Source organism: Nerophis ophidion, linkage group LG08 (assembly GCF_033978795.1).
Source record: "Nerophis ophidion isolate RoL-2023_Sa linkage group LG08, RoL_Noph_v1.0, whole genome shotgun sequence".
Classification (NCBI taxonomy): domain Eukaryota; kingdom Metazoa; phylum Chordata; class Actinopteri; order Syngnathiformes; family Syngnathidae; genus Nerophis; species Nerophis ophidion.
The window spans coordinates 63,202,211-63,217,170 of NC_084618.1; the positions used below are offsets into that span (position 1 = coordinate 63,202,211).

The following is a 14,960-nucleotide window of genomic DNA, read 5'->3' on the forward strand; positions in this document are numbered from 1 at the left end:
CAGTTCGAGTGTTGCTGGGTCAGGTTTGGTTTTGGAATTGGATTGCATTGTTATGGTATTGCTGTGTAGTGGTTTGTTGGATTATTTAAAAAAATTAAATAAAAAAAAATAAAAAAATAAAAAAAATTGATCTGTTAATCGCTCAACGTATTCAAATCGATTTTTCCCCACACCCCTAATATATATATATATATATATATATATGTATATATATATATATATATATATATATATATATATATATATATATATATATATATATATATACATATATATATACATATATACATACATATACAATGTGTAAACACACATGCACGCACTCACAAACTTCAAAGTGTGCAGTTTTTTTTTTTACTAACCGATTATTCATGTTTACATTGACTCTTGTGGGGAACTCTGCTTCATTATACAAAGTTTTCGATTTACAAACCATTTGCAAGAAAAAATTACGTCCGGGAATCAAGGTTCCACTCGATTATATTTTTGTGTGCAGGCAAATTTATACAATAAGAAATATTGGAAGTCAAACCACACCAACTGAATTTAAGGACATGATATCAGTGACAGCTGAAACTAAGACATTTCTAATTCTGAAAACTATTTGTCTGCACACAATGATATTTTTCTAATATTTAAAAATGTTAGTGATGAGCGCAATCAATTTGTATGCGGGGGCACTAGCAGGCAGAGGTCGGTAGTAACGCACTACATTTACTCCGTTACATTTACCTGAGCAACTTTTGGGATAAATTGTACTTCTACGAGTAGTTTTTGTGCAACATACTTTAACTTGAGTATATTTATAAAGAAACGCTACTTTTCCTCCGTTCCATTTATCTACATTCAGCTCGCTACTCGCTACTTTTTTTTATCGATCTATTAATGTTAGGTTTGGTTAATGACAGAGCTTCAAAGTAGAATCCACGCATGCCTGCGTTTCACCAATCACATGCAGTCACTGGTGACGTTGGACCAATCAAACAGAGCCAGGCGGTCACATGACCCGACTTAAACAAGTTGAAAAACATATTAGGGTCTTACCATTTAGTGGTCAATTGTACGGAATATGTACTGTACTGTGCAATCTACTAATAAAAGTTTCAATCAATCAATCAAAAGTGTAAAGGAAAAAAGACACTTTTTATTTCAACCGTACTTCCCGTCAATAGCCTAAAGACTGATCGCACAGTTCCTGTCTTCAACAATAAAAGTTCCACTCCATCGCGCTTGCGCTAACAAAATAAGAGTCTCCGAAAGCCAGCACAAACAAGCTAGCAAGCGACGGAGTTTGCCGCCAATGTATTTCTTGTAAAGTGTATAAAAACCAATATGGAAGCTGGACAAATAAGATGCCAAAAACCAACGACTTTCATGTGGTATTAGACAGAAAAGAGGAACATTTTACTTTTACTCAAGTAAATATTTAGTTGACTACTCCTTACTTATACTTGAGTAATAAATCTCTAAAGTAACAGTACTCTTACTTGAGTACAATTTCTGGCTACTCTACCCACCTCTGCTAGCAGGTATCAATTTGCCTCCCTCCCACAGAGAAAAGGGGAGGCATAGCTGATAGTCGAATCAGCTCGTTGAAATTTGCGACTGTCAGAAGACAGATGTACTGACTACCCCAACGTATATCCCAACTACAGTACTCTCCCTCGAGAAGATATGTGGTATATTTCTGCTATGGACGTTTATTTACTCACAGTGGGGGCTCTCTTTGGCCCCGGCACGAAGCAACAGTTTGGCCATGGGCACATTGTTGGTCATGATGGCGATATCGAGGGGCAGGAGGCCTTCGCTGTTGGGGGTGTTGAGGTCCAGCTCCTCCAAGCTGTATTGGGAGAGAAGGAGCTGCACCAAGTCTAACTCCTGGTGCTCCACCGCTTCAAACAGCGCTTCATTACTCTGGAACTGCGACAAAAAGACACATTTGTTTCAGAGACGTACTTTCGGTATAAAAAGAAGCAGATCTGGAGCATGTGATGTTAGTACCTGAGGTCTATTTTAAAACAACAATGTCCCTGTGCTTATTATTCCCCCCCGCCCCTTATTGGACTTACGATGGTGGTTTTGCGGAGCCTCTCCTTGTCTCCTCCCCGTCCTGACACCACGCTGTCCTCTAAGGCGGCGTGGTTGGTGCTCACACGGAACTTTCCAGACAAGTTGCGGTACAGGCGGCGGGCCGCACTTGGCGAGGACAGGCTGGCTGCCTTGCGGGCCGGGGCCGGCTGGTGGGCCTGGTCCCCCCTCATGGGTTGCGTCATCTTGGTGGAATCAGCCCTTCGGGAACAAAAGATGAGTGAGAACGTTTTAAGCAAACACAAATACCAGCAAAATACAGAACATTGAAGCAGTACTCTATTAAGGGATTGTTTAGAATGTAAAAAAAATATATACATATATATTGTATTGCTTACCTAGAGCTAGTTTACATGATAGCACTTTTGTTGTTAGTTTCAAAGAAAACAGTTTGGTAAAAAAAAAAAAATTTAAAAAAATGATGCATCACATATCAAAATAAAGCCTGTTAACTATTGTGTATGTCTGTGAACTACGTGACTACTGAGAGTTTTGTGTCATTTTGTTTTTCTTCAGAAAATAGGCTAACCTAGCATGACGCTACTGTTTGAATGTGAGTGTAATGCAGAGCTGCCAAGCCTCACGCCTGACGTGGGAGTCACACTAACTCATTCTCACTCCAAACTTGACATTTCTCATGCCTTTATTATCCCATTGACTACTCTGTATATACATTTCTTTCATAATAATAAACCTTTTTCCTCGAGACTCACCATGGTTATAGTAATTCTGATTGACTGACCATAAGAGCCAATCCCAGAACCAATCCATAAGTTTTTGGGCCTGAAACTAGTCAACCACGGAAGGCACCACGTAATGTAAACCAATCAGAAACGTCTGTATCCTGTTGTATTTTTAAGTGCAATGACAATAAAGTTACATTCCAGTCAGAGCAGAGAGGAGACACACACCCACTCTGGTTTAAGCTACTTTGGGTTACAGAATGAGATGAATGTTTCAACACAGTCACACTAAAAATGAAAACAAACCAATTGTTCATGTTAATGAGCCAGTCACTAGATCAGTCTTGGGATCAAATTTGATACCGTAACATTTAACAATGTAGAACAAAAAAAAGTACAACTAAACTAAGGATCAACATAAAAAATTTATTTACAATTCTAATCATAATTTGCATTTTTAGCTCACTTTTTATGTCTTCCATTACCTACAGCATCCCAGGCAAAGAATTATGTAAATTAGGCAATATGGTTGCTAATGTTAATGACTTCCGGTACTTCTCCCTAATAGTACAGTCATGCCTCAATTTATGCATGCCTTAACGTACCTTAACTTGTTATGCTTTAAGCTGCGAGCATAATTTGAGCATTTTCCCCGCCGGTTGAAGTAGTATTTGTAACAGGGTTGTGCCATTTGAGCAATAGACAGTTAATATATTGTTATTATTCCTGCTTTGTTACGACAAGAAACAAAGAAAAGTTTTGATTCCACAGTTGACATGCATGCTTAAACCTCCGCTCAGAGCTAAAGACATCCAACGCTCCGACCTTCAGAACTATGAAAGTTTGTGGAGGAAGTGGAAGACCAAATGAGGAAAACAAACCATTAAAAATATGTTCTAGCTGTTTAACTGCCTACCTGGAAGCGCGAGCCTTGCCGTAGCGTTAGTGTGCATCACATAAGTTGATGTGTCCGCAACAAGCAACACACATCCAAATGACGAACATTTATTTATTTATTTACTTCTTTGGCCCGTCACAAATAGGTGAACACATACGCAAACATAAACAAATATTTACAGGTTCCTATTGTTACACCGCAGAGACAGTCTTGCCAGATGTTAAGAGAGCAAAACCACTCAAACTAGCTCTATTAAAAAAAGTTGTTTATAATAGGCGGATTTGGCTTTCTATTGGGGCCGTGCTTTGGCTCCCGCACATATGGCGAGACGAATATACTGTACATACATACATACTGTACATATGAGGAGAACAAGTATTTCATACACTGCTGATTTTGCATGTTTTCCCACTTAAAAAGCATGTAAAAGTATGTCATCTTTATCATAGGTACTCTTCAATGGTGAGTGACAGAATCTAAAACAAAAATCCAGAAAATCACATTGTAAGACGTTTAAATGACTTATTTGCATTTGATTGCATGACATGCAGTGGGGCAAAAACGTATTTAGTCAGCCACCAATTGTGCAAGTTCCCCCACTTAAAATGTTGACAGAAGTCTATAATTTTCATCATAGGTACACTGCAACTGTGAGAGACAGAACGTGAACAATTAATTGCAGAAAAACAGCCCCAAAGCATGATGTTTCCACCCCCATGCTTCACAGTAGGTTTGGTGTTCTTGGGATGCAACTCAGTATTCTTCTTCCTCCAAACACGACGAGTTGAGTTTATACCAAAATGGATACATGGATGATACAGCAGAGGATTGGGAGAAGGTCATGTGGTCAGATGAAACCAAAAATATAACTTTTTGGTATAAACTCAACTCGTCATGTTTGGAGGAAGAAGAATACTGAGTTGCATCCCAAGAACACCAGACCTACTGTGAAGCATGGGGGTGGAAACATCATGCTTTGGGGTTGTTTTTCTGCTAAGGGGACAGGACGATTGATCCGTGTTAAGGAAAGAATGAATGGGTCCATATATCGTGAGATTTTGAGCCAAAACATCCTTCCATCAATGAGAGCTTTGAATGGTTGACCAAAGACTTATTTTCCACCATAATTTACAATTAAATTATTTAAAGTTCCTACAATGTGAATTCTTGGATTTTTTTTCCACATTCTGTCTCTCACAGTTGAAGTGTACCTATGATGAAAATTACAGACCTCTGTCATAATTTTAAGTGGGAGAACTTGCACAATCGTTGGCTGACTAAATACCTTTTTGCCCCACTGTAAGTATTTGATCACCAACCAGCCAGTAAGAATTTTGTATGTCACATTCCTGTTGGTGTTTCCTTAGGAAATCTTTCTGCTCTGCACTCATTATCTGTATTAACTACTGTAACTGCACCTGTTTAAAATTGTTAACTGTATAAAGACACCTGTCCACACAATTAAACAGATTCCGACCTCTCCACAATTGCCAAGACCAGAGAACTGTGTGTGGACAGAAATTACATTGTAGACTTGCACAAGGCTGGGATGGGATACAAGGCAATAGGCAAGCAGCTTGGTGAGAAGGTAACAACTGTTGGTGAAATTATAAGAAAACGAACGAAGTTCAAGACAAGGGCCAATCTCCTTTGGTCTGGGACTCCATGCAAGATCTCACCGAGTGGAGCATCAATGATCATGAAGGCGGGGGAAGATCAGCCCAAAACTACATGGCCATTGACCCGAAGAGAGCTTTGACCACAGTCTCAAAGAAAACGATCAGTAACGCACTACACTGTCATGGATTTAAATCTTGCAGCGAACGCAAAGTCCACTTGCTCAAGCCAGCACATGTCAAGGCCCGTTTGGAGTTTGCCAGTGACCATTTGAATCAGGGGTCATCAACCTTTTTGAAACCAAGAGCTACTTCTGGTACTGATTAATGCGAAGGGCTACCAGTTTGATACACACTTAAATACATTTCCAGAAATAGCCAATTTGCTCATTTTACCTTTAACTCTGTTATTATTATGAATTGATTAACGTGGACCCCGACTTAAACAAGTTGAAAAACGTATTGAGGTGTTACCATTTAGTGGTCAATTGTACGGAATATGTACTGTACTGTGCAATTTACTAATAAAAGTATCAATCAATCAATAAATCAATCAATCAAATTAATAATTAATGATATTTATCTTTTTGGAAACACTGATCAACTTAATGATTTCTCACAATATATATTTTTGATGACATGTTTTATCCATCCATCCATCCATTTTCTACCGCTTATTCCCTTTCGGGGTCGCGGGGGGCGCTGGCGCCTATCTCAGCTACAATCGGGCGGAAGGCGGGGTACACCCTGGACAAGTCACCACCTCATCGCAGGGCCAACAACAGGTTAAAATCCAATCTGCACTTTGTTAGAATATATAACAAATTGGACCAAGATATATTTCTAACAAAGACAAATCATTATTTCTTCTAGATTTTCCAGAAAAACATTTTTTAAAAGAAATTCAAAAGACTTTGAAATAAGTTTTAAATTTGATTTTACAGATTTTCTACATTTGCCAGAATATTTTTTTTTAATCTTAATCATAAAACATTTAAAGAAATATTTCACAAATATTCTTTGTTGAAAAAACAGAAGCTAAAATGAAGAATTGAATTAAAAGTTATTTATTATTCTTTACAATAAAAAAAAAAAAAAAATACATTTACTTGAACATTAATTTAAATTGTCAGGAAAGACGAGGAAGGATTTTAAAAGGTAAAAAGGTATATGTGTTTAAAAATCCTAAAATAATTATTAAGGTTGTCTTTCTGAAAGTTATAAGAAGCAATGTAAAAAAAAAAAATAATTTATTTAAACAAGTGAAGACCAAGTCTTTAAAATATTTTCTCTGATTTTCAAATTCTATTTGAGTTTTGTCTCTCCTAGAATAGAAAATGTCGAGCAAAGCGAGACCAGCTTGCTAGTAAATAAAAAATGTTTAAAAAAAGAGGCAGCTCACTGGTAAGTGCTGCTATTTGAGCTATTTTTAGAACAGGCCAACGGGCGACTCATCTGGTCCTTACGGGCTACCTGGTGCCCGCGGGCATCGCGTTGGTGACCCGTGATCTGAATGATCCAGAGGAAGAATGGGATAAGGTATTTGAGTTTTTTTTCCAACCTGCCCTGTTTGGAGGGAGAAGAATGACTTGTACAATCCCAAGAAAACCATCCCAACCGTGAAGCACAGAGGTGGGAACATCTTTGGGGATGTTTTTTTGCAAAAGGGACAGAGCGATTGCATCGAATTGAGGGAAGGATGGGGACATGTATCGCAAAATCTTGGTCAACAATCTCCTTTCTTTAGTAAGAGCACTGAAGATTGATTGATTGATTAAGAAGTTTATTGACATCTTAAAGAATTGAATCTATGTAATGCTTTAAAAAAGCAAATGGATGGCACAAAGAGATGGGGCGTAGCTTTGTTTTCCAGCATGACAACGACCAGAAATACACAGCATGTCAAGGTCCTGGAGTGGCATTGCCAGTCCCCAGACCTGAAACGTGATTAAAAATCTTTGGAAAGACCTGAAGGACCGTATTGCCCCGCGACAGCCTCGAAACCTGAAAGCTCTGAATAAGATCTGTATGGAGTGGGGGGAAAAATTATTTCTGCATTGTGTGAAAGGTGGTCAAGAACTACAGGAAAGTCTAATCTCTGTAACTGCAAAAAAAAGGTTTTTGTACCGAATATTAAGTTCTCTTTTCCTGACGTATATCATGCAATACAATTTTGATTAATGACTTAAAAATCATACCATGTGATTTTCTGGATTTTTGTTTTACATTCTCTCACCATTGAAGAGTGTGCAAAATCAGCAATGTATAGAAATATCTGTTCTGCTCACTGTACGTACATACATACAAACATACATATACACGCACATATATACATGCATTCATACATACATACACGTACACATATACGTACATGCACTCATGCATACAATCACGCTTCAGCAAACATATTCATACTCGGGTCTTCCACATACCAATATTTTGGTACCTGTGCCAACATGTATTTCAATACTTTTCTACAAACCCCGTCTCCATATGAGTTGGGAAATTGTGTTAGATGTAAATATAAACCGAATACTATAATTTGCAAATAATTTTCAACCCATATTCAGTTGAATATGCTACAAAGACAACATAGTTGATGTTCAAACTGAAAAATATTTTTTTTTTTTGCAAATAATCATTAACTGTAGAATTTGATACTAGCAACACGTGAAAGTTGGGAAAGGTGACAATAAATACTGATAAAGTTGAGAAATCCTCGTCAAACACTTATATAGAACATCCCACAGGTGTGCAGGGTAATTGGGAACAGGTGGGTGCCATGATTGGGTATAAAAGCAGCTTCCATGAAATGCTAAGTAATTCACAAACAAGGATGGGGTGAGGGTCACCAATTTGTAAGCAAATTATCGAACAGTTTTAGAACAACATTTCTCAACGAGCTATTGCAAGGAATTTAGGGATTTTACCATCTACGGTCTGTAAAATCATCAAAAGGTTCAGAGAATTTGGATAAAAACACTGCACGTAAGCGATGATATTACGGACCTTTGATCCCTCAGGCGGTACTGCATCAAAAACCGACATCAGTGTGTAAAGGATATCACCACATGGGCTCAGGAACACTTCATAAAACCACTGTCAGTAACTACATCCATCCATCCATCCATTTTCTTCCACTTATCCGAGGTTGAATCGCGGGGGCAGCAGCCTTAGCTGGGAAGCCCAGACTTCCCTCTCCCCAGCCACTTCGTCCAGCTCTTCCCGGGGGATCCCGAGGCGTTCCCAGGCCAGCCGGGAGACATAGTCTTCCCAACGTGTCCTGGGTCTTCCCCGTGGCCTCCTACCAGTTGGACGTGCCCTAAACACCTCGCTAGGGAGGCGTTCGGGTGGCATCCTGACCAGATGCCCGAGCCACCTCATCTGGCTCCTCTCGATGTGGAGGAGCAGCGGCTTTACTTTGAGCTCCTCTCGGATGGCAGAGCTTCTCACCCTATCTGTATCTCTACAGTAACTACAATTGGTTGCTAAATCTGTGTGCAAGTTAAAACTCTGCTATGCAAAGCAAAACCCATTATCAACAACACCAAGAAACGCCGCCGGCTTCGCTGGGCCCGAGCTCATCTAAGATGGACTGATGCAAAGTGGAAAAGTGTTCTGTGGTCTGATAAGTCCACATTTCAAATTATATTTGGAAACTGTGGACATAGTGTCCTCCGGAACAAAGAGGAAAATAACCATCCGGATTGTTATAGGCGCACAGTTCAAAAGCCAGCATCTGTGATGGTATGGGGGTGTATTAGTGCTCGAGGCATGGGTAACTTACACATGTGTGAAGGCACCATTATTGCTGAATGGTCCATACAGGTTTTGGAGCAACATATGTTGTCATCCAAGAAACGCTATCATGGACGCCCCTGCTTATTTCTGCAAGACATGTGTTATAACAGCGTGGCTTCGTAAAAAAAGGCTGCGGGTACTTTCCTGGCCTGCCTGCAGTCCAGACCTGTCTCCCATCAAAAATGTGTGGCGCATAATGAAGCGTAAAATACGACAGCGGAGACCCTGGACTGTTGAATGACTGAAGCGCTACATAAAACAAGAGTGGGAAAGAATTCCACTTTCAAAGCTTCAACAATTTGTTTCCTCAGTTCCCAAACGTTTATGGAGTGTTGTTAAAAGGAAAGGTGATGTAACACAGGGGTAAACATGCCCTTTCCCAACTACTTTGTCACATGTTGCAGCCATGAAATTCTAAGTTAATTATTATTTGCAAAAAAATAAAAAATAAAGTTTATGAGTTTGAACATCAAATATCTTGTCTTTGGACTGCATTCTACTGAATATAGGTTGAAAAGGATTTGCAAATCATTGTATTCCGTTTTTATTTACATCTAACACAATTTCCCAACTCTTATGGAAACAGGGTTTGTAAATAAAGGGGACCACAAAAAATGCATAATTGGCTTCATTTTAACAGAAAATGTTATGATACATTAAACATTTTTTTTTTGCAACGAAAGAACAATGTTGGCATAAAAAACAGTGGGCATACTAAACTATTTCACTTTTAGTAGTAAGCAAATATAATTTGGCTGCTGAAATATTCAATAATATTTTGTGTCAATTCTCATTGTATTATTGTGTCAAAAGTATGAGGGACAAGCGGTAGAAAATTGATGTAATACTAACCAATATGAACATTTATTGTTAATATCTGCTTATTTTCTGTTTTAACAAATCTTTTATTTACACTTCTGCTAAAATGTGACAAGCACTAACTCTTCTGTTGTTTGATACTTCACATAAGTTTTGGGAGCATTTTCTACCGCTTGTCCCCTTTGAGGTAGCGGTGGGTGCTGGAGCCTATCTCAGCTGCATTCGAGCGGAAGGCGCTGCACACCCTGAACAATCAGATTGTCACTTTATTTAATTTTTTTTTTTTTTTTAAATGACTATTCCCCCTATGGGCCCATCTGTGTATCACCAGTGATCTAAATCACACTGACCTGCCAGGACGGCAGCGTGTGTGCATTGTGGCTCTTCCCGTGTATCACGGCACACAGGCTTGGTCGCCGCGCCGCTCTTCATCGTCACCTTCTTGAGGCTTTCGACTAGATTAGCATCTCCTGCCTCTTGTGTCTCGGCATCACCGGTATGGCGACTATGCGCCGTTTCCAGTCGGCCATGGGAACGCGGTCGTCTGCGATTTTCCGAGACGGACGTCTGCACAGTGGTGTCGGCACACACTCAGCCGCTGAAGGAAATGTCAGCGGGAGCCTCCAGGTGACGGTGACAGACTAGGCGATAGGTCCCATGCAGCAAACAGGACGGCGGTGAGATAAATGAAGCCTTTAAGTGGTAACTTTCAACAACATGCTCTCCTTCCTTATTCATCTTCTTGCATTCTTTGACCAGTCGACTCATGTTTCACATCTTACTTAACCTTAATTCAGTGTTGGCGCCAGGAATTTTCCAAATGGGGTCCCAGTCACTCCAAGTCATAAAAACGGGATCCCACAGTACTTTGTGGGGTCCCACTTTTTTTTAACAGTTTTGAAAACAAATGATAAATGTATGCATTATCCTGTTATATCTCACATTCTATATTGTGTTTTGGAAAAAGGTTGTCATAAACACATTTGGTAACACTTTAGTATGGGTAACAGATTTACATATTGTAGAAGCATTTAAGTCTCACCTTAAAACTCATTTGTATACTCTTGCCTTTAAATAGACTCCCTTTTTAGGCCAGTTGATCTGCCGTTTATTTTCTTTTTCTCCTATGTCCCACTCTCCCTTGTGGAGGGAGTCCGGTCTAATGGCCATGGATGACGTACTGGCTGTCCAGAGTCGGGACCCAGGATGGACCGCTCGTCTAGAGTCGGGACCCAGGATGGACCGCTTGCCTGTGTATCGGCTGGGGACATCCCTGCGCTGCTGATCCGCCTCCGCTTGGGATGGTTTCCTGCTGGCTCTGCTGTGGACGGAACTCTCGCTGCTGTGTTGGATCCGCTTTGGACTGGAATCTCGCGACTGTGTCGAATCCACTATCCGCTTTGGACTGGACTCTCGCGACTGTGTTGGATCCACTATGGATTGAACTTTCACAGTATCATGTTGGACCCGCTCGACATCCATTGCTTTTGTCATCTCCAAGGTTTTCATAGTCATCATTGTCACCGACGTCCCACTGGGTGTGAGTTTTCCTTGCCCTTGTGTTGGCCTACTGAGGATGTCGTAGTTGTTTGTGAAGCCCTTTGAGACACTAGTGATTTAGGGCTATATAAGTAAACATTGATTGATTGATTGATTGATATTCACCATTAATTTGTTGCTTATTAAAGCAACAAATACTTAGTTCAGAGTTATTTGGAAATTAGGGGAACATATAAGGGTTAGCATTACTAATAAGTAGGGGGGTAACGGTACACCAAAATTTCGGTTCGGTACGTACCTCGGTTTAGAGGTCACGGTTCGGTTCATTTTCGGTACAGTAAGAAAACAACAAAATATACATTTTTTTGGTTATTTATTTACCAAATTTGCAAAATCTTCCACCAAAAATATTTTTCTCAGTGGAATATTTGATGTGAAGTAATGGGAACTTTGGATAGGTCAATAATTCATAATACCATTGATTTTGATTCAATATTATAGAATAGAATGTACTTTATTGATCCCTGGGGGAAATTCAGCACCACAGTTCACTCACAATATACAATAATAATAATAAACACTATAATATATATATATATATATATATATATATATTTATATATATATATATATATATATATATATATATATATATATATATATATATATATGTATATATATATTAGGGCTGTGAATCTTTGGGTGTCCCACAATTCGATTCAATATCAATTCTTGGGGTCACGATTCGATATTGATTCAAAAACTGTATTTTTCCGATTCAAAACGATTCTATATTCATTCAATACATAGGATTTCAGCAGGATCTACCCCAGTCTGCTGACATGCTAGCAGAGTAGTACATTTAAAAAAAAAAAAGCTTTTATAATTGTAAAGGACAATGTATTAACAACTAATTGCAAAAGTGTAAATTTGTTTGAACTAAAATATGACTTATTTTATCTTTGTGAAAATATTTGGACACAGTGTGTTGTCAAGCTTATGAGATGCGATGCAAGTGTAAGCCACTGTGACACTATTGTTCTTTATTATTATTTTTATAAATGTCTAATGATAATGTCAGTGAGGGATTTTTAATCACTGTTATGCTGAGTTTATAATTAGTATTGATACTGTTGTTGATGATATTCATTTTTGTTTCACTACTTTTAGTTTGTTCTGTGTCGTGTTTGTGTCTCTTCTCAATTGCTCTGTTTATTGCAGTTCTGAGTGTTGCTGGGTCAGGTTTGGTTTTGGAATTGGATTGCATTGTTATGGTATTGCTGTGTAGTGGTTTGTTGGATTTATTAAAAAAAAAAACAAATACAAAATTTTTAATTAAAAAAAAAGAATCAATTCTGAATCGCACAACGTAAACAATTTGATTCGTATTCGAATCGATTTTTTCCCACACCCCTAATATATAATCTATTATATATATGTAATATATATATATATATATATATATATATATATATATATATATATATATGTATATATTCAAAATATACCACATATACTCTACATATGTTTATGTTATGAGCAATGACAAAAAAAACTGCTTTGTTTTATTAGTCAACATTGCAACTTTTTCTAAATTACATTTAACCTTTAAGCTTTTTCATTTCACTTTTGTTATGTTTTTCTTTTATTTCAATAGTATTTTTAGAATGTGCCGTAGGCCTTTAAAACATTAGCTGTGGGCTGCAAATGGCCTCTGGGTCACACTTTTGACACAAAAAATTAAATCTGATAAATCTATGGATAAAAAGCAGACGCATGCGCTCTCTCTGTCTCTCCCCCTCCCTCACGAATGCTGCTGCGCGAGCAATTTGTTTTGTTTTTAACCTTCTTAACACTGATCGTACATTGAAAATACACGCAACCATAACTCGAGGTGCCGGACATTTGGGGCGTTTGGGGTCATTGTATCACTGCGTGTTTGACATTATTTACCAGGCTGAAAAATAGCTCGGTGACTCACTACGTTCGGGCTAGGTCATAGACTGACCATACGTCCTCTTTTCACCGGACATGTCCTCTTTTGCGGAGCTGTCAGGGCGGAGTTTCTTAAATGCCTCAAATGTCCGGTATTTTGAGTATTGTTTACACAACATGCAGTACGCTACTTAATATGTCCGTATGGAAACTCGTTCGGTACACCTCCGCACCGAACCGGAAACCCCGTACCGAAACGGTTCGATAAAATACCCGTACTTTCACACCCCTACTAATAAGCAATCATTCTGAGGTTATTGAGGGAAGACACTTAGGTAATGGCTTACTGGTTGTATAATAAGGCCATGCAGAATAAGGCATGAATATGTACGTATTAATGACTTATTAAGAGCCAATATGTTACTAATTTGCATGTTAATGAGCAACTAAATAATGGTGAATATGTGATCCCCATACTAAAGTGTCACCACAATTTTGTATGCATATGTACATATACATATAAACAATATATAATTTACATTTTAATGGTCTGGTAACATATGACTTAACTGTGAAAATGTAAAAAAAATGTAAAATGTATTTGCAGATACTGTAATGTCCCAAGCATGCAAATACGGTATTGTTATAAACATTCATTCACTTTCATCTTTCCTTCTTGGATATAAACTTTACCGCTGCCGTTATTTTTTTCTATATTTTCATTTAATAAGTGTAGAAAATGGATGGATGGAAGTTGTAGGTGTATTTATTTCAGTATAAAAGTGTGAAACGTTTTTTGCTTCAGTCACGAAATGATGATAATCATGTGCCACGACATACAGCATATCCATCCATCCATTTCCTACCGCTTTTCCCTATCGTGGAGCCTATCTCAGCTGCATACATGCATATGACAAATTTAATTGATTATTCTTACCAGTTGTTTAAAAACCGCCACATTTACACTTTCATGGAAAATAATGCCAACAAACTTAGAATTTGGCAAGTTTGTTTCAATGTCATTTATTACAGTGGCACCCAATGCTTTTAGCATTTCATCGGTGGCTTAGGGATGGCCATACGCTGTGTGCTCCCCTTTAAGAATGGCGGTGTGTTGGGTGAGTGACATGTGTAAGTGAGTGGGCAAGATAATAGAGGTAAACTATTGGTATTGTTCATGATCAATAGGGCTTTTTCTATTGGTATTTGTATTGCTCCAGTTGTAGTGTAAAAATACTCATTGTCATTTCTATATTATTTATTTCGCCAACTGCTTCTTTGCTATCACTTTTACGATCATATTTGTACTTATCGTATGTGCTGGTGTTGTTCTATTGTTGTTGTTGTTTTTTGTTGTTATTGCTGTGTTTGGGACTGGAGGAGTTGCGGATGAGGGGACAGGTTTGCTGAGCTAGCACTGAGCGTCGGTTCGGAGAGGCTTCGCGCTGTCTTGGCTGAGTGAGCAGGTGTCGGACACCTCAGTCTCCGTGGACGTATCCTCGCTCATCCATGCAGACTGGACACTGGCTGAGAGTTGGTTGGCGGCCGAGAGTGGAGTCGGCTCTCTTGGTTGCTTTGTTGGGTCTGCTCCTGTCTCTGGCCATACTCACTCCACCCATG

At 38.7% G+C, this 14,960-nt stretch overlaps 1 protein-coding gene across 1 annotated transcript in view; it reads right to left on the minus strand.

The window, feature by feature from the left end:
- The window catches only part of LOC133558156 (ankyrin repeat and fibronectin type-III domain-containing protein 1), a 150,885-nt gene that overhangs the window by 56,721 nt on the left and 79,204 nt on the right, over positions 1–14,960 (minus strand). Inside the window, exons 3-4 of the mRNA XM_061909321.1 lie at positions 2,070–2,289; positions 1,713–1,920 (exon numbers count right to left, since the gene is read on the minus strand). Of these exons, the coding sequence (XP_061765305.1) occupies positions 1,713–1,920; positions 2,070–2,273 (412 nt within the window). The 5' untranslated portion in view covers positions 2,274–2,289. The remainder of the gene's footprint in view (positions 1–1,712; positions 1,921–2,069; positions 2,290–14,960) is intronic.